General features: G+C 38.2%; 1 protein-coding gene across 10 annotated transcripts in view; it reads left to right on the forward strand.

Moving 5' to 3' along the window:
• The window catches only part of EYA4 (EYA transcriptional coactivator and phosphatase 4), a 261,488-nt gene that overhangs the window by 228,772 nt on the left and 8,370 nt on the right, over positions 1-24,346 (forward strand). For all 10 annotated transcript variants that reach the window (XM_082668672.1, XM_082668674.1, XM_082668677.1 and 7 more), the window contains 5 exons: positions 10,459-10,548; positions 16,316-16,374; positions 16,482-16,642; positions 19,516-19,630; positions 23,742-23,863. In XM_082668672.1, the coding sequence (XP_082524798.1) occupies positions 10,459-10,548; positions 16,316-16,374; positions 16,482-16,642; positions 19,516-19,630; positions 23,742-23,863 (547 nt within the window). The remainder of the gene's footprint in view (positions 1-10,458; positions 10,549-16,315; positions 16,375-16,481; positions 16,643-19,515; positions 19,631-23,741; positions 23,864-24,346) is intronic.

Consider the following 24,346-nt stretch of genomic DNA (forward strand, 5'->3'; position numbering starts at 1 on the left):
CGATGGTGATTATGGGACAAAAACGTGTCATACAGTTCTTGCCGTACAGTTATTAGATTTTCACACGAAGACATTCAACACACATACACAACAGCTAAGGTTATTAACTGTCATGATGATTACTCTTCATTTAGTGGAAGTGGATCGTCATAAAATTCTTCATCCTCGGTCTCTTTACAATGAGTAGGCTGAGGACGAGGGAGAAGAGGAGGGGTTGGTCTTGCTGTCTCACCAGGCGGCAGAGGTGGAAGCGATGGTGGAGGTGGAAGGGGAAGCAGGAGAGGCAGGCACACTCAGTGTAACGTTATGGAAATACAGCGCAATTTCTGTCTGACTTTTTTTGCTTTTTCGTTTTTCTAAAAATGTTTCTATATGGTACCAATCTTTCCATCGTTTGCTTTAGTTTCAGCGCCCATATCATAGAAGGGTCCATGTCTTAAAAGAGATCAAAAGCAGTTTTGAATAATCAGAACCTTCTGCCAGACTGCCTAATGTCATTTTGTTTCCTGGCGCTGCTTCTTCTATGTCTTCTTCCTCGTTGTCTGGCACTGGTTCAGATGCACTCATCTCCATCAGTTTGTCCCCTGTTAATTTTTCTGGTGTGGTGTCTGTTAGCTCTTGAATTTCTCCAAGATCTCTATCTTGAAACCCTTCGCCCTCACCTCTCTTTGCCGTATCCACCATCTCTTTCATGATTTTCTTGATTGGCTCTGTCGTAAATCCTGTGACGTCATGCACAACATCTGGACACAAGTTTCTCCAGCAAGCATTTATTGTTTCTGGCTTGATGGCTTTCAGGGTTTTTTCTATACCAGTGATGGCATTTTCAGTGGCATAATCCTTTCAGACATTCATGATGTTCTCTGTTGAGGTTCTCTTCCATAGCATTGACAATCCTTTTCGTAGAGTACCATATATAATGAGCCTTAAAGGGCCCTGTGACCCCCCCCCCCCGCTCCCTGTTCTGGAGACTGAATTAGAGATGTTGTGTTTGGGGGCAAGTAGACCACTTTACAGTGCCTTCAGTGTTGAACTCATGGGGTTCTGGGTAGCCAGGGTCGTAGTCCAATATCAAAAGGACTTTTAAAGGCATTCCCTTACTAACAAGGTACTTCCTGACTTCAGGGACAAAGCCTCAATAGAACCAATCCAGAAAAAGTGTTCTCGTTGTCAGGCCTCCTTTTTGTACAATCAGAAGACTGGCAGCTGGTGTTTATCCTTTCCCTTCAAGGCTTGGGGTTAGCAGCTTTATATATAAGGGCGATCCGGATCATAAACCCGACTGCATTTGCACAAAACGGTAGTATTAGACTGTCCCTTCCTGCCTTAAATCCTGCTGCTAGCTTCTCTTCCTTATTAACAAATGTCCTTGGTGACATTTGTTTTTCCAGAATAGGGCAGTTTCATCTGCAGTAAAAACCTGTTCAGCAGATATTCCTTCTCCCCAATGATTTTCTTAATGGTGTCCGGGAACACATCTGCTGCCTCTTGGTGTGTGAAGCTTCTTCTCCTGTTATCGTGACATTTTTTAAGCCAACCCTCTTTCTTAAATTATCAGACCATCTTTGCTGACATTAATTTACTTATCTTGAGATGGAGGGCAACCACAGCTGAAGAACTTAAGCTATGGTACATATCAAGTAATTAAACTTTTTTTTTTTGTCACGTCATGATTTTCTCTGCTTCTTGGGAGCACTTCTAGCATCACTAGGGGCACTCGTATGGGTCCCCTGGTGTTATTTAAGGTTTATGGTATTGCAGTAAACAACGCAAAATACACGAGAGCTGCAAGAGATCACTTTTTACTGCAATGTGCAATTTACTGGAGAAATGAACTGCTCACAAGGAGTTGATTAGCCTCACTTGGCATTTAAGCAGATACTTGTAACACTTGAGCTCACTGAAATAGTAACAGGAGGTGGCTAGGAAATTACTACAGTAGTACAATATGGACTACAGTTAATTTTTTCAGTTATGATTTAATCCTGCATTTAATCCTGTTTGTATACATTTCTCTTGACTGTGAACAGTGCCGTGAACAGTCTGTGTGTGCATAAATTTTGATCAATTTTAACTTTTTAATAGATTTGTGTGTATCTTATGGTATTAAATGATAAAATAGACTAGTATCTCTATATATTTTATGCATTCATGATATACCTAATTTAATTTTTTTTTCAATATTTCTAGGCTATGTGGTTGGTCTGGGAGTTTTTTTCAAATGATCGCAAATCTCCAAAAAATGTTCCAGCATATTTATTGAAAAAAAATTCTGCATATAAATGGACCAACAAGGTTCAAACCTATGTTGTTCAAGGGTCACTTGTACATATGTATGTAAAAGTAAAGCTAAATCAAAGACAGTGACACTTCTCAAACTCTCATAGGGAATTTGAGAGACAGTGAAACTTGAAATTAATATACAAGAAAGATAAGTGGTTATTCATTTCTTTTTTTTTTTTTTTTTTTTTTTTTTTGCGGTACGTGGGCCTCTCACTGTTGTGGCCTCTCCCGTTGTGGAGCACAGGCTCCAGACGCGCAGGCTCAGCGGCCATGGCTCACGGGCCCAGCCGCTCCGCGGCATGTGGGATCTTCCCGGACCAGGGCACGAACCCGTGTCCCCTGCATTGGCGGGCGGACTCTCAACCACTGTGCCACCAGGGAAGCCCTATTCATTTCTTAAAAGCACAAACTTCTGGAGGCACCTTTTATAACCTCCCTGAAGTTTCAATCTCCGTTTATGATCTTCGCTTATGAACATTCAATCTCACTCTGTATGACAGTCTCTAGTAAGTCAGAAAGAGAAAAATAAATATCGTATATTACCACATACATGTGGAATCTAGAAAAATGGTACAGATTAACCAGTTTGCAAGGCAGAAATAGAGACACAGATTTAGGGAACAAACGTATGGACACCAAAGGGGTTGTAGGGGGTGGGGGGTGGGTTGGATGAATTGGGCGATTGGGATTGACATGTATACACTGATGTGCATAAAATAGAGAACTAATAAGAACCTGCTGTATAGCACAGGGAACTCCACTTCGCTGTACAGTAGAAACTAACACAACATTGTAAAACACCTATACCTCAACAACAACAAAAAAATAAATAAATTTTAAAAAAGCATTCCATCTCACATCTTGGGTGTTGGAGGGAGGCAGATTACATTATTGCCTTGCCTTAAACTTCCATAACTCATCATTAACTTGCCTTTTTCGAAATTCATGTCTCACTTATCTTTTCTACAGTCTTCCTCTAATATACCACCCACCTTTCTCCAAGTCCTGAGGCCTCAGTTTGGTGGGTTCATTTGCCATCTCTGTCACTTTTCTCTCAGTCCTATGCTTTCTAGCTCATCCTTCCATGGTCATTCTCACCATTCTCTTTTCTTCTCCCTTTCCATCTGGTTGCTATGCTATACTATTATATATTGTATAATATAAATATGATACTTTACTATTTTTTATTTTTAAAAGTATTTATGATATATTATGGGCTGGAAGCAAGTTCCATCCGTCCATAATCTCTATGATAGCAGTAGTATAGCATAGCAACTATAGTTGTAGCATATTACTATTGCTGTAATTCCCCTTGAAGTATATTTAATCTGTTATTAGTTTAATAAATGTGGGTGAGCATTATTCATTGGATTCTCTACTGATCAAAACAGTAGAAGCCGGTAGTGGTAGGTAAGCTGTGTGATGTCCCCTTCATGACTTCTGATTACTTAATTTGACTACTGTTCAGTTACAAATATGATGCTTACATCAAATACTTGGATTTTGAACACATCCTTTTAATCCAGAGGAAAAATTAACTAGTTTTACACCTTTACCTGCTCCCTATAAGGTCGTTGGCTACATGACTAAGAAAAGAGGCACCATGGTTCCTCTGGTCCTTGAAGTTAAGTCCACAGATGATCTTTATGGAGGTGAAGGTGGGGCGATTCACTCTTACTCATAACTGTAAGCTATTTCCAGGGAAGCCTAATTCCCAAGAAATTATACGAGTCACCATGCTACTCAGTAATCAGACTGATTCAGGTCATAAGAGTCTTTTGGAAGCATCTCAGAGGCTTAACTCCTGGGAAACCAGAAGGCCATGCCAGCCCTGGTGTTCCCTAACCATCCCAGACCTTCAGGAGAGCTCTTAGACCAGTGCTTTATAAATATTAACATGCGTATGAGTCACCAGGCAATCTTGTTAAGCTGTATATTCTGCTTCAGTAGATCTCCAGGGTAGGGTCTGTGATCTGCCTTTCTAACAAGCTCCTAACTCAGTGCTGCTGGTCTGTGAGCCACACTTTGGGTAGAAAGATCTTAATCACTGATTCTCGGTCTTGTGTACATTAGAATCACTGGAGAGCTTTGAAATTACTGGTGCATGAGTCCCACCTCAGAGAATACCTGACTTAATTGGTACAGGGTGTGGCCTGGGCAGCAGGATTTTTCAAAGCTCCCCAGGTGCTTCTCATATGTTGTCAAGTTCAGGAGCCTCTGCCTCAGACGTCATCATCCCAGCCCCGGATGATGCTATCACCCCGCTTTTGCATAAAGCCTCATCATCTTTATGCCTCTTTTTCTCTGTCAGGCTCACCTTGAAAAAAACAAAACAAATCAAAAAAACCCTGTCCAACACTCTACCTGTACCTCAACAGCTGAACGTGGCCACAAATCTCAAGTGGGTCCCAGCACACCTGGGCTAACTCTTCCAGCTGATTATTTCAAACCTTCTCTCCCCTCAGCCCTTCAAAGCCCCCTCTCAATTCTGCACAAAACTCTTCCTCCATCACTTTAAGGAAAAAAAAAAAAAGCAAACTGGAAGAATCACTTTATCTTTGCACCATAACCGTATTCTCTGCCTGCTCTCTGCACCCCCATTCATGCCCTGGATCCAGGCCCTCTCACTTACCCAGTGAATCTCCTCCCAAAAAGACCTCTTTCATTCCTGAATCCCCAGTGTCCCACTTTTTTGGATTATTCCCATCACTCTTTTACATATCGTAATAGTCCCATCACCAGAAAAGCCTCTTGAGCCGTTTTCCAGTCACTGCTCTCTTTCTCTGCTCTTCCCTCACTTGCCAGTCCTACAACTCTCTTCAAGTCTGAGAAATGACCTTCTTGCCAAATTCATGGTTTATCTTCCTGGTGTCTCTCTCACTTGTATTTGACCCAGTTAATCACTCCCTCTTTCTTAAAATCCTTGGTCCATTTCACGTCTCTCACGTGGGTCACTGTGCCTCACACTCTCCCGTACACATTTTTCTCACTGTCGCCTCTGTGTATGTTCCCTATCGCCATGGCTGTGCATGGCTAGTCCCCTCCCTTTTCTCAGGTCTCTTATCCTCCACTATCACCTCCTAAGAAAGGCTTTCCCTTCACTTCCTTTCAATAAGCCATCACCACCCATCCCCATAGCCTTCTGTGTCTGCTGACTGATTTTTTTTCACCACCTAGAATACTACATACTTCCTTGGTTTTTGTCCATGTATTCACCAGAGGGCCCATCCAGTAATAGTATAAACCCCATAAGGGCAGGGAGTTTGCTTATTTAATTTTCTGCTCTCTGCCCAGAATTTGATCATGTCTGACACATAGTAGACACTCAATAAATACATGAAAGTTCCCAAAACCCTTCTCCAGTTCCCCCTGAGAACGCTTAAGCCCACTGCCTGTCCATTACAGACAAACAACTCAATTGTAAAATTTCCCTTCTGATTCATGACTGAATGTCATGGCATTTCTTGTCACTGATTAAAAGAGTTTAGGTATTCTAACAAACCCACTAGCTATTTCCACCTTGGTTCGTGGAGCTAGTTTGTCTTTCTTTTCCTGTAATGAATTTGCACATCTTCTGCCTCTGTGTGCACGTGTCCACAAATATGATTCAGGTCCCAAGGGAGTAACTGTTCCAAGAGCTTGAGTTCTTAAAAAAAAGTCCCCCATTTCTTTAAAAATACATAATTGCTGCCTCTCCTGAAATATTTTTACAGTGTGTCCCTAGAGGAGGAATTCCAGCTGATGGCCCAGTGCAGGGCAGAGGCCCATAGACAGACTGTCTGGCTCCAATTTACGCTCTGCGCTTACACGGCTAATAGGCGTTAGTATTTTGATATAGAGAAGTGCTGTCCTTGATCCTGACTTGGTTATACACTGATCACATCCGGCTGAAAAGCACACAGTTAAGGGCCAAGAGCTACTCATTTTCTTCATCTCCCCTCTGTCTCTGTTTCTGTCTCTATATCTCTTGTCTGTCTCTCTCTGTCCAACAAATGTCTTGGGAATCGTTTCAGTATTTTCGTAGAACGCTACACAGAGTCAATTTAAATTGGCAGAGGTTCAGTTTGCCCCATAGGAAACTCTGCTGTAGACACTTTGAACCGATTGGAACTGTTATGCATGTGTAATACGTATCAGAGCTACCACAAAACCCTGTTACTCACTTTATTATCCCACTTTTCCCCTCTATCCAAGTTTTCACTGTCACTTCATTGCAGACCCTAAACTCAACACTCACTACAGTTAAACTGAGGAAAGGCAGTAACCCTTGATTCATAAGGTGCCCATAATTCTACAAACATCTAATGAAAACGAGCAAACATCTCTGTATAAAAGTTGGCTTCAATCCAGAAGTATGTTTAATTCTCAAATGCCTGATAAAGCCGTGGGATTGCAGGCTGCGGCAGCTCCTGCCCAGTGCTCTGCAAGGGAGAGGGTGTCCCACATGACAGCGACACCCACCAACTTCCTGCCCATCTTTCTTGGATTCCTACGTCTGGGGGTTCTTTAGCTGGAAAATGGGGTGCTGGAATCTTGCTTACTTAGAATTAGCTATCCCAGTGACTTAGTAAACTGGAAAAAGAAAAAAAAAGTAAAACCAGATATTTGAAAGTAAGCCCTCACCTGATGTTCTCTTAGAAACAAGATCAGCACCTCTTACAAGCACAGCTTTCCTTGGCTTGTGGCGTGGCTCTTCCTAGCCGTTCTGTGTCAAGCCTTCGGCATAGGTGACAAAACACCTCCCTTTCAACAGGCCTTAGCAAAATACAGCCAGTTCACACTCAGGCAAACCTCAAACTGAAACTTCCCCGGTTAACCAATGAAGTTTTGCCAAAATGCTTACTAAGTCCTGGCTCTGGGAGCCTGTGTGATGTGGAATCGCCGGAGCTAGAGAAACAGATAACTGCCCCTTCCTTTGCCGTGGGGTTGCGTTCCAGTGGGGTGCTCAAAAACAGTTTTCATCATGTCATACGCTATGCTTCTTCGTTAGAGAATTCTTGTTGATTTTCTAAAAATTATGTTTGTTTGTGTGCCTCTCAGATGCACAAAATGCATTCTTCATGGTTTTTCCTATCACTGCTTAGGTAGCATAGAGAGTTACGTGCTACAGAAGCGTGGCATCGGTGAAAGTAACAATCAAAAAGAAATAGTACGTTTTCTCCCATCCCTGTAAATCTGATCTGTAAATGCAAAGAATATGAGGCATTGAACATAACAAATTGAAGAATTTTATCTAAAACTTGAAAAAGAAAAATTGGCATATCATACGATAAGACTTTAACCAATCTAGTCTCAAGAAGGAAAACCTTTTATAGAAGACATTTCTGAACCCCCATCTGAAATATATATCTTTAGGGCAGTAATCATCAGAAACATAACAGAGTCCTGTGGAGCTCAGTTTTATTGTCTTGCATCAGTGAACATTCCTCAAAAGCATAGAGCATCACTAATGGAATTATATGTTTTCATGCTATAATTACATTTGATTTTTCCTGATATTTCTGTAGGCTTTTTGTTCATGGTTCCATGACTAGATGGAATATTTACAAGTTTTCTGTGTCCTCAGCCTATTCAAACCCCCCACCCCCATAACAAAGAGAGAGGGAGTCTAGAAATAGGAATTTTTTACAGGAAGAAGACACATGTATACTTTTAAATTTTTTTACCTCCAGAGATTTTCTTTCAGCAACAGCAACAAAAACATAAACAACAACAAAAAGAAATAAGAAAAAAGAATTTTATATTTGAAGGAAACAGAGCAAGAGATCTCTCTGAGTTTTGAAGCTCCTTGAGACACACAATGGGCACTTCATGTTTTTGTTTTCATTCTTGAATGAATACTTGTTGGATAAAATGGAATTTATTTGATCTTTGGGTATGTTGCTCCAAATGATCCTGTCACTGGAATACAGATGAATCTAGCATAGAGTCATACTGACTGGAGGACATAACACCGAGATGCCATCAAATATGTGAACCAGGGCTTCCTGGTGGCGCAGTGGTTGAGAGTCCGCCTGCCGATGCAGGGGACACGGGTTCGTGCCCCGGTCCGGGAAGATCCTACATGCCGTGGAGCGGCTGGGCCCGTGAGCCATGGCCGCTGAGCCTGCGCGTCCGGAGCCTGTGCTCCGCAGCGGGAGAGGCCACAGCAGTGAGAGGCCCGCATACTGCAGAAAAAATAAATAATAAAAATTTAAAAAATATGTGAACCATGAGTCTCTGTTTTTGAGAAGAGAGAACGTCTAGCTATGAAATCCACAGAAATCTCCAAGAAAGAGACGTAAACAGTTGGAAAATTATGTTGACACCCAACATACTATGATTGTCCTCTCATCTTCTCCCACATCAAGTCTTAGCTTTGCTCAACATCTCTGTGACCTTCTCCTCTCTCTCCTTCTCAGCACTCAGTTCCTATTCTGTAGGTTTTCATCACTACAGAATAAGAGGCTGACATTCACTTCAAACATGGTTACACTCTAAGGTTTCCCCCCTCAAAGCATTATGGAAGTACAGAGGGAAAAAATTGGTTGTTGAAGTATAGGTGTGGCATAAAGAGGGTCTTCTTCTTGCAAAGTCGAGGAAGTTAGGGGGTGTTTATGAATACTGCTTGACCTGACCTGGGTTGCATATTCTTATCATAAATTGAAGTAACGTTAGCATTACATTTCCCCAAGTTTAAATACATTTCTTGAAACGCCATTTATTAGAACATTGAAAACACAAGTTTGGTTCTCTCTCCTCACATCCCTACAGTCTGGCTCCTGGCCCAGCCACTCAACCCAAATCACCCTCTATGGTCTTCCAAAATAACTTCTCAGCCAAAACCAATAGTATCCGTCTAGATCTGTCAGCCTTATTTGAAACCATTTTCTTCTCCCTGCCAACACCCATTCTGGTCTCAAATTCTGAGGATTTGTCCCTTCCAGGTTTCCTCTTTTCTCATCTCCAGAGTCACATCCAGAGCTGTTCTCCTTTAGAGATATTCCAACTCTGATCATTTTAAACACAAGGTTTGTGCATGACTTATTTCCCTAGCCCTAAAATAAAGGTCTTACTTTTAAAAATAAAGTCTTACACCTCTCTCTTCCAGGCTTTCAACTGTAATTAACTGTGATAAAGTACCAACTCTGGTCTTCATTCTCAACTCCTTGCTGCTGTGTAATCTCTTAGTTTCTATAAAGAAAAATTAAGTCACTTTGACTTTTTACTAATCCCCTTACTTTCATTAGACTTCTAGATGTATATATTTTATTTTTATACATTTCTATATTATATTTACTCAATTAATGTTCCTTTAGCCATACTCCACCCTTCCCTCTTCATCCCTAGTCAAATGCAGGTTAGATCAGACTCTACACATATTCAGATAAATATTGCCTGTTGATCAAAATACAATTAATAATGAAGTTAGAGCTGCTCTGCCAGCTCTTTCTATCCCACCTCCAGACGATATCATCTGCTCTCGTCCTACAAACATCCAATAGACCTGCTTTTCTCTCTTTTCTACTTATTTTTGTCTACTTATTGTTGTCATTCTTAAAAGGACGTCCTTTTCTCTTTGTAACAGATCTGCTCCATTCTTCAGTGTCCCATCCAAGTACCTTTCTCCAAAGGACTTTCCATGGAGTATATGTAAACTGGGTCCTGTGAACTAGCTTGCTTCCTTCCTCCTCCTCTCATGAATGTATAGCTTTATGTGAAAATGTATCTAAGTCATTTTTCTGTGCATATAAAGTTCTGTAAATTCACAGATGTAGCAGTATATTTAATATGTTGTAGATAACCCTTTAGAAAGGCACCTTTTCTGATAATTGGGAAATCTTTTGCATCTTAGGTTAAAAACCCAAACAGGGCTTGCCTGGTGGTGCAGTGGTTGAGAGTCCACCTGCCGATGCAGGGGACACAGGTTCGTGCCCCGGTCCGGGAAGATCCCGCATGCCGCGGAGCGGCTGGGCCCGTGAGCCATGACCGCAGAGCCTGTGCGTCCGGAACCTGTGCTCCGCAATGGGAGAGGCCACAACAGTGAGAGGCCTGCGTACCGCAAAAAAAAAAAAAAAAAAAAACCCAAACAGTCTCCGCCTCCTTACCCCCTACAGGCATATGCACTTAAGATAATTTTAATAATAACTGTGGTTACTGAAAATTTACTTCATTATATGTGCATTTCCTTTTCAGGATCCCCCCATGGCTGTAACCCTTGGACTCCGAATGGAGGAGATGATTTTTAATCTTGCTGATACACATTTATTTTTTAATGATTTAGAGGTAAGAATTTACAGAGCTAAGAATAGTTGTATCAAACTATTAAAACTCTTATATGGTTTCTATATATGCAGATAACCTCAAGAAAACCAGAAAGATAGAAATTTAGCTCAAGAGAACAGTAAAGTTCCTGTCAAGGGAAGAAATTGTATATGCAAATATAAACAAAAGAGAAATTGTATTAATGAATGATACATATTTACTGGTGCATATTTAGAACAAAAAGTGTCTCCAAAAAGGTCTGCTTTGATGTCTCATACCATACACCCCTGTCCACTACTCCTGGTCTTTTTGGTGTCTCAGCCACAATTCATTCCATCTTTGTATCAGCATTAGCTTTTCCAGGTTACTAACAAGGATGCAATTTAGGTTAATCACTGCACAGTAGTTAGTCACAGATACTGTTCCTGGTTCTAGCGTGGATCATTAATTTTTAAAATTTTTTTATTGGCGTATAGTTGATTTACAATGTTGTGTTAGTTTCAGGTGTACACCAAGGTGGTCAGTTATAATCTTTTTTAGATTCTTTTCCATATAGGTCATTACAGAGTATTGAGTAGAGTTCCCTGTGCTATACAGCAGGTTCTTATTAGTTATCTATTTTATACATAGTAGTGTGTATATGTCAGTCCCAATCTCCCAGTTTATCCCTCCCCGCCCTTATCCTCTGGTAACCGTAAGTTTGTTCTCTACATCCGTGAATCTACTTCTGTTTTGTAAATATAGATAATCTGAAACCTAATTCTAGACATTATCATTCCCTATTTCTTCCCCTTCTGGATAAAACCATGCAAGAGCTATTTACATAGCACTTCTGACTGGTTTGATTGCACTTATTTTCTCTTTTTTCCTTAATTCATCTTTCCATTTCCAACCTCAAATGAAGAGAAAGCAAAAACAACAAACTAAAAGAACCCAAGAAAAAATAGCCTCAGGATAGCTAAATAAGTACTGTAATAAGGTATATAATAGGAGTGCTAACGATCTGAGTTATTAGGCATTCAGATGATAAAATCTGAAATAACCGAGTAACTTGGGCACTGGACAGAAGTTTCTCTCTGTCAAGAACAACTATGCTGAAATAGATTTCTCTTTCTTTTTTTAAATGACCCATTCCAATTGATTTTTTATCCCATGATTTCACAATGAAATTAAAGTGTTTATCTATAATCACATTATGAGTGAAGATGGGGATTATTATTACTGAATCTGCTCCTTGTGTTTGACATTTTATATTGGGCTTTCCATTAATTAATTAACAAACTTTTGGAATAAATATGTTTATCACATTATTGTTGTAGAGAAGAAACTGTAGGGCTCACCAGCATAAAAATCATGTCTAAGGCTACCTGCTAACTGATAGAACTGGAATTTGAAACTCTGGAGTTTGTCTGTCTCCAGAACACATACCCTGTCCCCATACTATGCTGAAATTAACAGACGTGTGCAAGGAAAGTAAGCCAAGTTAGTGCTTTGAATAAGTTTTTTTTTCAATTGACAAGGTCTTAAACCCAGTTTTAGTTACATCTGAGGCATGAGTAAAAGATGTGTTGTTCAGTATATCCCATAAACATATGTGTTGGAAACCTGTGTAATCGCATTTTCTTTCTTGTTCTCTCTGCAGTGAGTCACTGTTTTTACTGGATAATAAAATTTAAATTCTGTTTAAAGAGGTTTTATTTTTTTCTTCAAGAGACACTATGAAAGATCAGTATTCTTGGGCAAGTCTTCCAGTTTTAGATAATAAGAAGTAATAATCACCTCTCTAAAACCTGATTTAAATTAATCTTACTACTTATTACTGTCTACTGTATAGAATTATTTTATATATACACAATAATAGGAAACACACTTTAATCTTTTGGGAACTTGAATTTTTTATACATATATGGTGATAACTTTTTAGGTTGATTTTTCTGTTGGGTAAAATGGACGAGTCTCATTCTAAAAAGAATTCTAAGATTATTACTCCTCTCAAGCCTGTAAAACACACAAAAAAGAAGTTTGATATGGTTTTATCCAAGTTTTACAGTTTTATTTCATTTCATTTATTATTTTTACTAGAAATAAATGAAATAAATGACTCTAGGTTCTTAGTGGCACATTAGAAGCCAGATGGAATAAATTTACCATCCAACTTCTAACAGAACACTAAAGTGAGAACATATGATGAATTTGAATATAACTTTATATTGATGATGATGAATTTGAACATACCTTTAGCAAGTTTGACGTGAATATTGGCATATCAGAAACATGTGGTCAGCTATGGTGCTTTAAGAATTTTTATTTTGGATTTGATACTATATAAAATATATCTTTCAAATACCCAACAGGATCTCAGGTAGAAATAGTAACTGAGAAAATATTGGTATTGACTTTCTCGTCTATGTTTATAGCTTTTTAGTTGTGCTTTAGAATGTGATAAAAATTCCATTTTACTCAAACACTAAAACTTAGTATCCAACAATAATGTACTAGATCAATGAAATGATTTGGTCTCTGCATAGAAGCTGAGTTCTCAGATGTGCACATACCCATGTGCACACACATCCAGGTGCCCAAGGAAACTCAGAGGTTTATACTAACTTAGGTGAGATAAACAAACAGTAAAACTAATAAAATCTAAACAATAGCTTTCAAGATCATTCAGTACAGTTACATACATATCCACTATACTTCTGTATCTGATTTTGAAGCTTTACTTTCTCCCAGTTTTTTATTTCAGTAAACCTCTTATAAGCAAAGATTGTCATGAGCTTCGTAACTGGTATTAAGCTATGTCTGCTTCTACTGACAAAGAGAATTCCTCAGGAGAATAACTTCATCATTAGCCTATTATGTGATTTCCCCTTGTGTATTTAATCTCTCAGGGTTCCTTTTCTTAACCTAAAAATCTAATTTGAGACTCAAATCCTTCAATAGATACTGCAACATATGTAGTAGCAGCTGCTCACACATAATTCCTTAAAAGATACAAATTTAAATCCTCTTAATAGATACTTCACTACATCCTGTCCAACTGCAGAGAAGGCAAATGCTCACACCACTGTCCCTAAGAAGTGAATACTCTCTGTTTAAATAAAATGTTATTTCAGTTAAAATAACTTCCAGAAGAGAAGGCACCAGGGAGTTTGGGCTAACAAAAGTGAGAGAAGACTGCTGTGGATTATAACTGATACAGATCAGTGACAACTTTGCGGTCACCTTATAAGACAAAATTAAAGAATTTATGATTAGTGCCAGAATTATTCCAAATGTTTGAGTTCTTTCACTGAAGTTTGTTAAAGCCAAAGCATGACACTGTTTTTACTATTTTGTGTTTTGTCAAAATGTTTCTTATAAAGTTCCTCTGAGTGAACACTAATTGAAGAACAATTATTTAGATTTTTCTAAAAATGTAAGTGATTGAAGTTCAGGTTTCTTTCACTGGACTGTAATCCTTGGGCAATGGTCCAGAGTCAACAAGCATAGTTAACTAGGCATAAATTTAAAGAGAAGTTCCATTTGGAAAAACCTCAAATATAACTTCAAATATGGAACTCACGGTCCAATAAGTTTGATATACTGATGTCCTCAGGAGTAAAAAGTAAATTTGGGGGCAAAATGTACAAATTAATCATATGAGTTAATACTTGAAATGTCAGAGGAATTTCTATAAAAATTAGATGGGAGGATATTAAATATAGAAATGACTTGTAATTCATAAGATCCCCCTTTTTTAATATCATTAGTTTATTATAAAATTATGGAAATTGTTTACATGATAAAAGATTTCAGAACCTCAGTGGAATCAGCAGCTTCGCATGATTCTGTTTCAATAGTGGTTTAATTTGGTCTTCATCCTTACCAAGATCGTCACCAACTCAAGAAATAATCCTTGTCTTCGAGAACTACTTTGCTGCCTCAGTATTCTGGAAGAACTTTTATTTTCAACTTTCACACTAACTAGTTAAATCTCTTCACCCTTTCCTTTAGAACCCAATCCAAGAGCTACTACGGTTGCCTGCAGTACTTTTCCCTGAGAATTTTCTGGAAGCATAATACCTTCTTTGGTTAAAGTTTGGGCTGTGCTCCTTTCGACAAACACTCAGTCAAAATGAGGAAGAACCTCTCTAAATGCCTCTCCTGTAGCCTCAGCCCGTACTCTGTTCTCTTGCCTTCCCCTCCAATCTTAATATAAATATCTTCTTACAGTCCTTACCATCTAGAATATTGTTATTTTTATCACCTAACTTTATGTTAGAAAATTTAAATGATTGTGGTAATTCTGTCATAAACTACATTTGTTTAGAGTTCTGCCATTCATTCAAACAAAGAAGTGTTGAGTGATTACTTCTTGCCAGAGAGTGCCTTAAGTGTGGGTATAGCATATCTGGGAGACCCAAACACCCCCCTCAGGGAGCTTCCAGTCAGATGAACTTTTTGAGGCCCTTCCTTACTTACGAATATATTTATTCAAAAATTACTAAACCTATAATTTATGTACATAATATGAACCTTTAAAATTAGTTTACCTGGATTTTCAAGTTATGTACTAAAATTGTATTGATTGAGCTACTCACTAAGTTTTATATTTTAAAAGAAACCTGAGCCAACTAATTTATCCTCAGACTGCAACAAGATCTAATATACTCAGTGTGGAAAGCTAGAGATAAAATATTAAATATTTCACCATCAGATACTTCCAAGTCCTATAATGATTATAAATAGTAGCTGAAAAGTCTTTAGTATGGCATCTTATTTTCAAATTTAATGATTTTTCAGAATTGATTTTGAATGATGAACACTTAATATATATAATCAGACTCTGTGAGTTTGACTGTAATTATCTGAGGGGAAAAAATGAGGCCCAAAGGGCTAAACCATATTTACTCTGAGGTTAGTAAACTAGTTATTGAAACGCCCTACCGAAATTCCACCTTCACATCATGTACTATTTCACTGGAACTATGCCGATTATTTGAAGATAGAAAAGGACTCTTAGAACAGCAAAGAAGAAATGAATTCTTTTCTAGAAAAGTTACCATTTGTTCTGAGTACACTATACCTTAGGTCAAGTATGTGGGCGTATGTACCTAAAGTTTATTTTCCTTTGAATTTGTAGCACATTGGAGTTGGTAAATCTTCATTACTCCCTTTTACTTTCAGTATTCTTTTCAGTTGAAAGACTTAAAACAACCACAAAAAGTGTCAGCTTCTATAGTTATTAGCTTTTTGCTGGTTGAAAGACCAGGACTTTTAAAACAACATTAGCATGATTCTTTTCATGGTGTCACTGGCCCAGCAAAAAGGAAGTCATAGAAATTTAACAGAACACCATAATCATCAAGCCCCTCTGTTACTGCTCCAAAGATAATAAATAATAGTAACCACTGAGGTGTTCAGCCCAAACAAGTTTTGAGTATCTTCAGATTAGCTTTGCTTTCATACTTAAGTATGCTTAACGGAAATGGCCGAAAGTGATCACCAGTGATTATTGTAAAGATTCAAGAGAATTCCTTATCAATAATTTTAAGATTAAAATTATTTTTGTATTTGCTCTGAAGAAACTCACATGCCATATGTTTTCAGGCCCCTTTTAAGGTCCTCTTCTGGATTTAGATCTTACAGGGTAGAAACGGTGCCATTTCCCAGCATGAGAGGGCGGGATGGGTGGGCAAATGCTGCCCTCTTCTGGCCATGGGCTGAGCAGGTGGAAAGATGGAAAAAGCTTCAAACATGGTGACAAGCATCCTTTGAAAAACGACTCTTCCAATGTTTTTAACAGGAGTGTGATCAAGTTCACATAGATGATGTTTCCTCTGATGATAATGGGCAAGACTTAAGGTAAGCCATGCCTTTCAGTATGCTCTTTCCTACAGAAATTCAGCTGTGAAGTTTTGCACATGTAATTATTTCTTTTATTTCTTTTTAATGTATTTTGGGTGTTGCAGTACCTACAGTTTTGCAACTGATGGCTTCCATGCAGCTGCAAGTAGTGCAAACCTTTGTTTGCCAACAGGTGTAAGAGGAGGGGTTGACTGGATGAGGAAGTTGGCTTTTCGTTACAGAAGAGTAAAAGAATTATACAACACCTACAAGAACAATGTGGGAGGTATGTGTGGCTTTTACAATTTAATAAAGGTACTGCAGATAGAGGTACAATTTAAACTGTAGTTTCAAGTTTCATATTAGGGACTATCCTTCTGTAAGATAAATTACCAAGAGCTCATGCTGGACGACAGTGAGCCAGAAATTTTAATTTCTTAGAGTTAGTGGGGGAAAAAAAATCTAACTGCAAAATAAAACGTGCAGCACTGTCAAAGGAATTGGGAATTCTTTGTGCCCAGATGTTTGGTCAAGATTAATTGCAGGGCAGAAATAGAGACACAGATGTAGAGAACAAACGTATGGACACCAGGGGGGGGAAGCAGGGCGGGGGGGATGAATTGGGAGATTGGGATTGACATGTATGCACTGATGTGTATAAAATGGATAACTAATAAGAACCTGCTGTATAAAAAAATAAATTAAATTTTTAAAAAAAGATTAATAGCAGGACATTTATTTTGCCCTTCCTCAGCTGGGACGCTCTCAGTGAAAACCAGACAAAGGAACTGATACAGGCTGTGGAAAGAAGATCTGTCTAAACATAAGAGCCCTAGTCAGTGAAGCAGAGTTGTTAGCAATCATTACCTTTCTGGAATGCTATCAAAAATAAATGCAAACTGTGCTTTATGTCATTTTGAAGACTTCAACAAGTTAACTTTATCCTGTCAAAAACTGCATATTATCTGACAGTATATCTTTGCCATGTATAGTGTTAACTATATCATGGTTTTTATAAATTCAAATACTCTGTAGGTAGTATCTAAACCATTTTGTACTCATTCATATATTACAGGTGATATCAAAACCTGTGACATCAAAACTTAGATCCTGGATGTGCTTCTTGGCACAATAAACCTTGATCGTCTTTATTATTAGGATCAGTTTTAGGGCAACAAGATCGTAGGATTAGTTATGAGGTCACTTAACATTCTTCTCTCAGGGCTTTTTGTTTGTTTCTCTTTTTAAAGAAAAGAGGGATGGTTGAGGAGTATAAACCAGAATCTAAAATTGAAATAAGACAGCTAAATATATATTTTGCATGCTATACATGTGTATATTTACATATATGTCATAGAATACAATATAGTAAATAAAGTTTTCATCTATAAGGTATATACTACACCATACACATCTTAAGGTTGGCTGTGTGTCTATTGGCCTTGTATCCCAGTGCCTAGCTAGCTTGAAGCACATAATAGATGCTCAATAGATGTTCAGTAACTACAAGAGAACCAAAACATGTAGAACCATAGACAGTAATAATGTTAGAACCAAACCGGAGCTTAGATATGGAAGATCTTTATTTCCAAATGAGAAATAGTCTCCTGCAGGCTACTAACCTGCCCATGCGTTTAGGCAGGCAACTTAGGTTTCCTAATTCACTCTAACACTCTATACAAGACACTTCTGTAAAATCAAATAAATAGGTATTCTATTTAAAAGCAGTTGAGGGTAATAACTTTAACTTTAAGATAAATATCCCTTTGGGGAATCTGAATTAATTTTTATCATTCAGGCATGTCATTATTTCCCTCTTAAAGGGTATTATTAAAATTATTTTAAAATTAACAAGATTACTAGTAAATAATCGTATAGCTTAAAAAGTTTAAACAATGAGATATTAATCCATTTTTTGTGATATGTTAACATCTCTTTATTGAAATAATGACAAATGAGGCTCAGTAGAAACTATAAATTTTGGTTTAAAAATTTGTCCACCAAGGACTCTCCTGGTGGCGTCGTGGTTAAGAATCCGCCTGCCAATGTAGGGGACATGGTTTCGAGCCCTGGTCTGGGAAGATCCCACATGCCGTGGAGCAACTAAGCCCGTGCGCCACAACTACTGAGCCTACAATCTAGAGCCCGCAAGTCACAACTACTGAAGCTCGCATGCCACAACTACTGAATCCCGCGTGCCACAACTACTGAAGCCCTCGCTCCTAGATCCCATGCTCCACAGCAAGAGAAGTCACCGCAATGAGAAGCCTGTTCACCACAATAAACAGTAGCCCCCACTCGCCACAACTAGAGAAAAGCCCGTGCACAGCAACGAAGACCCAACAGAGCCAAAAATTAATTTATTTTTTTTTAAAAAAGTTATCCGCCTATAAATGAACTCTTAATATTCTGAAATATGATTTAACTAAGGAACTTTATTTTTTAATAGATTTACATGATCTTGTTTCCTCATGAAAGCAACAGGTTTTTCAGTAAAATTAGTATGCCTACTTCTTTTCTTATCCTAACATCAATGTAGTTTTCAACCATCGTCTATAGCTATATCATAGGCTTCAGGATTTTAAACAAAATTCTTAATTCCTTTGTACAAAACAACGTATTTCTGACAGCTTTAGCACTAGTATTAGAAACAAATTCTAGAAAACTCTATAGCTGTATGCGATAATGTCATTATTACTGTTTCCAAGTGGTAATGGTTGTGATTATTAAGAAACTAAACATTTTCAGACAACCAAAATATTTGAGGTTTGTATCCCTAGGCTGGTAGACCCCTACTTCTTCTCCAGACCTATCCTGTCAGTCTTCTGGAGTAGTTGTCAAAGCTCCTCAGGTGATTGGCATCCACCATGCCGGATTCTAGGATCAGTGAGGGCGGAGACTGGGACCCACTCTTTCACTGTTATATCCCTAATTTTTAGCCCAGAATGTGATGTGCAGAAGTTGTTCAATAAATGTTTGTGGAATGAATGAATCAGTGGATAATCAATTCTGAAATGGAAGATCAGGGTTGATATCAATCTCTCTCTTTTTGATATAGGTGGGAATAAAAATCATCTGGAGCAGACAGAAGGAAGACCAAACTAGGCATCCCAGAAAAATGTTCATCTCTTGACACTGCCCTACTTTTCTGTGTTGCAGGACTTCTTGGCCCTGCCAAGAGAGATGCGTGGCTGCAGTTGAGGGCTGAGATTGAAGGTCTGACGGACTCCTGGCTAACAAATGCACTTAAATCTTTATCAATTATTAGTACTAGGTAAGCGGTATTGTTGCAGTTTCTATATTTATTGTATTGAAGATGTAGTTCTAATAGCATAGCATATATCAAAATGTTTTAATTCCCAGATTTGTTTTAGAGTTTGAAGGGACCTAAAATTCACTGTGTGTGTGTGTGTGTGTGTGTGTGTGTGTGTGTGTGTGTGTGTCTGTGTGTGTGTGTCTGTGTGTGTGTGTGTCTGTGTGTGTGTGTCTGTGTGAGTGTGTGACTGTGTGTGTGTCTCTGTGTATGTCTCTGTGTGTGTCTGTGTCTGTGTGTGTGTGTCTGTGTGTGTGTGTGTGTGTGTGGTGTGTGTTTGTGTGTGTGTGTGTGTGTGTGTGTGTGTGTGTGTGTGTTTTGGGATAGAGGATGGGGGTTGCTGCTTCTCAGAATAACTGGGAGATCCATCTCTTTACCGTTCTCTCCTCATGACCCCTGATAAACCCCATGGGAATGTCATTTGACTTTCAAATTTAGAAAAAGCACTCTGTTGGTGACAAAGTACAGAAGATGATGGCAAAAAACACAATACTGTTTATACAATTAGTGCATGTTTTTAAGTCTTTTATGCCATTATAGAGAATATACGTAATTTGAACACATCAAAAAAAAGCAAGAGAAAGCTCCTGAAAAACTTGTAACCTTTGTGTTGTTTAGTTCAAACGGTGAAATGCTGACTTGTTAGTGTAGATAATAGAACTGAATTGACATAACTAGTTGTGTACCATGTGCCATAAATGCTAATTAATAATATAAATCCGGAACATGATAGCTAGTAGGGTGGGAATGAATCTTTGTTCTATCCTATTCCTTAGTTTTATTTCTGTGTTGGATGAATAAATAAAATCATGCTTAGCAAATGTGTGGGTAACACAAAATTCAGAGAAGAGCTAATATTTGGACTGATTGAATCAAGATACAGAGAAACCTTAGCAGGGTAAAAGGAGAGTCTAATCAGAACATGGAAGTAAACGAGTGTGTCCCAAATCCCTCACGTGGCTTTTAACCACGTGGCATGACAAGCCACTGCATTTATAGCAGAGTCTCTAAATGGAGAGGGGAGGGGGCCGTAGATTCCTGGGTCAGGCTGGGGAAGCAGAACAGAGTACTTTGCTCAGTTCTGGGCACCTCATTCCAGCAGGGGCTGTGACATATTTGTAGCATCTTGTGTCCAGCAAAGTGGCCAGAAGAGTTTAGGCTGTGGAAACTACAGAAAAGGAACAGTCAGAGGGAGGAACCGAGGAGTTTAATCTGAAGAAGAGCCGTGTATGGAACAAGGTTACCAATTTCAACTACTTGAGATGCTGGGCTGGAAATAAATTACATTTCTCTCTGCATCTATGAAGGAGAGAGTTGGTCCCGACGAGTAGGAAGCCGGGGAAGAGAGGTTCTGGCTCCATGTGGGAAGAATTGTCTGACAATTAAAGCTGTTTTAAAATGGGACTTGCTGCCTTGTGAGCTCTGTGCAGTCACAGAGACATGGAGACCAAAGGGCAAGGAAGCTGGGATGTGAGGACAACAGCCCCTAAAATCGTGTGTAAAATGTAGAAGGTGCTTTCATTATTTTTAAAGAGGTCTCCTAGATAGTTAAACACCAAAGGGTATTACATTACATTGTATGTGTTACATTATTACATTATCTATGTGTAGCCATTGTATATTATATATAGATTATTATTAAACACACGGGTATGTGATATAACTAACTAACTAAATAAATAAATGTATGACAAGGAAATGAAGGGGAATAAATCATTATACATTGAAGTTTTAAGTACCATGAAAGTTGCCAAGTTATCCACATCTGTTACCTTATTGGTAAATTTCACAAACTCTGTCAGAAAAGCAGATGTTTACACCAAACACTGCTGAATTATATATCAGAGCCTGTAGCAAAGTGTGTACCCTGTGACTGTATTCCTCTTCTAGGAATGTAGTCAAAGGACATAATCATATGCATAGGAAAAGTTTATATGTAAGATAGCATTGTTTATGATACTGAGAAATCAAAACCATCTAAGTGACTAAGCTTAACTTTAAAAAATGGTGGTGCAGCCACAAGATAGAGTAGTTTGCATACATTATGTTTTGTTGGAGGGGGAGGATGATGGACAATATGACATATATAAGTAGGCTCATGATAAAAACAAATGAAAAGAGTAAGATGTAAGATTACACATACAGTATGATCCTAATGGGAAAACAACCTACATGCAAACTGAAAATCTGAAAATAAATGCACAAAATGGGGACAGCAGTTATCATCTCTGGATGGTTAAATAATTGGTGCTTTTCATTTTCTTCTTTATATTCATCTGCATTTACAAGTCTATATATGCAATTTATAAATGTATGCAATGTTTGTAATTGAAAATTACAATGCATTATAAATTGCATATAAATATATGCAGTGTTTGTAATTTATTTATTAGATTTCAGAACCAAATTTAAAAAGCCCGTGCTATCTTTTATTCCACCGTGTTTTCATTCTGTAACACTCATCTATATATGACATTGAATAACGTCTTATTTTGATGAAGTATGATGTAGAAACTTGTGTCACAATACAGTAATGTGTTTGTGTATTATTCTTAGTAGTCTGCCATTATTGGGGGAAGTTTTGTCTGATCAAAGGCAAGTCACTTTCTAGCTTTTTATTTTTTTATTAGTAAAATTTAATATTGTATTCATGATACTTATTAAACTTCTACCTCTAGAAGTCTTTGTTTCTTTGTCCCATATAAATTGATAACCTCATCATTTGGTCTATGGAGATAATTTAGAAATGAAAATGTTTTAAAAGGCTATCATTATAAAGGTTTTATAATTGTTTTTAAATAAATTGTAGTCTTCTTTACACATGATATGTCTAAAGAATATAAAGCATAATATGAAGAGTACTGGGGGCTAAACATACACATACCTATAAGAATTTAGCACTCAACTTGTCCTTCTAAGTTGCCCTTGAGACCAGTTTTCTGAAAATCAGTCTGCAGAATTCTAGAGAATATTGTATCAGCCCTTACAAATATGTATTAAAGGCTCATGATACAAAATATCTAGTAGAGAAAGGTGCATAGCTATATGCCTTCTGATTCCCAGTTTCAGGTGTGTGGTTTGAGCCCCTCCAGGTGGGACAGCTCAATTTCCCTGTAATCCAGAAGGAAGGGCCACAGTCCATTCTTTTCCCTGACTCAGGCTAACAGTCTCCCCTCTCTTGGTGTTTCCTTTATCTCACCTTCCCGGCTGCACCCTCACCCCCCATCCTGTCTACTGTGAAAGAAACAGATGTAAGTTGCAGAGTGGAAGATTCTCACTCTCAAAGGGTAAGGCCTTAGTAGATGGATTAAAACAAGGCCCATTGAATGCAGTTTGCCCTTGGTTGTTAGAAGGAGATTCAGGAACTCAATCCCTTCCGTTCTAAATAAGAATCCTCTCTATTTTTACTTCTTCAGGATGCACCATTTGTCAATACCTTGATTGGGACTTTCTGGGCTGTTTCTTGAACAAAATCTAAAAACTCCTCTTACACATCCCATCCCCTCCTCCCTTCCTGTGTCCTCTACTTTCCCAGGCTCTAAAAACTCTGGGACATGGAGTCCTATCACCCTAAAAACTACCTTACCTGCCTCAAATAACAAAGCCCCTTGTGACTCTTTGTATATGTGCAAATTTTATGAAAACTGCTGATGTGCATACTTGTAAAACTCAGAGGTAAGCCATGCCCCCTTTAATAATCTTTCCATGATTGCCGCTGGCTGAGGTAGGTATCCTGTGAGGTTCCACAGGGGCCTGAGGAGATCTTGTTTATAGAACACATTTTTTATTCGCAGGGGTCTATTTACTTGTCTCCCTCCCTGTCTAGCTTGTGATCTGGGTAGGAGGGAAAACTTATTTTCCTTCACTTCCTTCATTTTGGGATGTATTTCTGGCATCTGGCATTGCGCCTACCAGGTGATAGGTACCGTAAACAACTGTTGAATATTGAAAGGGTAGGTTATCAGGGACTGTTCATTATAGAATTGAAAGACTGCAGGATAATTTAAAATTTGTACTGTTAGATGTTATCTAGTATTAGAAAACAAAAATGCCTGTTTCCTCCTCATCTTAGGAGTAACTGCGTAAATGTCTTGGTAACAACAACCCAGCTGATCCCAGCACTTGCGAAGGTTCTACTCTATAGTTTAGGAGGTGCTTTTCCCATTGAGAATATTTACAGTGCAACTAAAATAGGTAAGAAAATTATTTCTAACTCCGTGTGAAATACGTTCGTATCTGTGTTTTGGGAGATTTTCTTAATGTGTGTCTCCATATGATTCCCTCTTTCATCAATTTTGCTATAAGAATATCAAGCAAATTTGAATAGAGCTCAAATAGCAAAGTCCCCTGCAACTCTTTGAGCAGGTGCAAACTTTATGAAAACTGTTGCCTATGAAATTCTGAACTCGGTATCTGGATAGCTCTGACTCTTTATATATACATATACATTTATATTATATTTGTATTTCATTATGGCACATGTTATCTAAATAATATACAGTACCTTTAGCCATAGTATTTAATATTTTACCTAACATGGTATATGGTATTACATCCTTGCATATGCAATAATCTAGATCTAAGATAAAAGTACTGTTTTGGCATTATAAGGGAGTGTCAGATGGATTGAACTAGTAACCTTAATTCCAGGGAAAAAAAAATTTCGTGAATCAGAAA

The sequence above is a fragment of the Grampus griseus genome (genome assembly GCF_964374135.1).
Source record: "Grampus griseus genome assembly, chromosome: 13".
NCBI classification, from domain to species: Eukaryota; Metazoa; Chordata; class Mammalia; order Artiodactyla; family Delphinidae; genus Grampus; species Grampus griseus.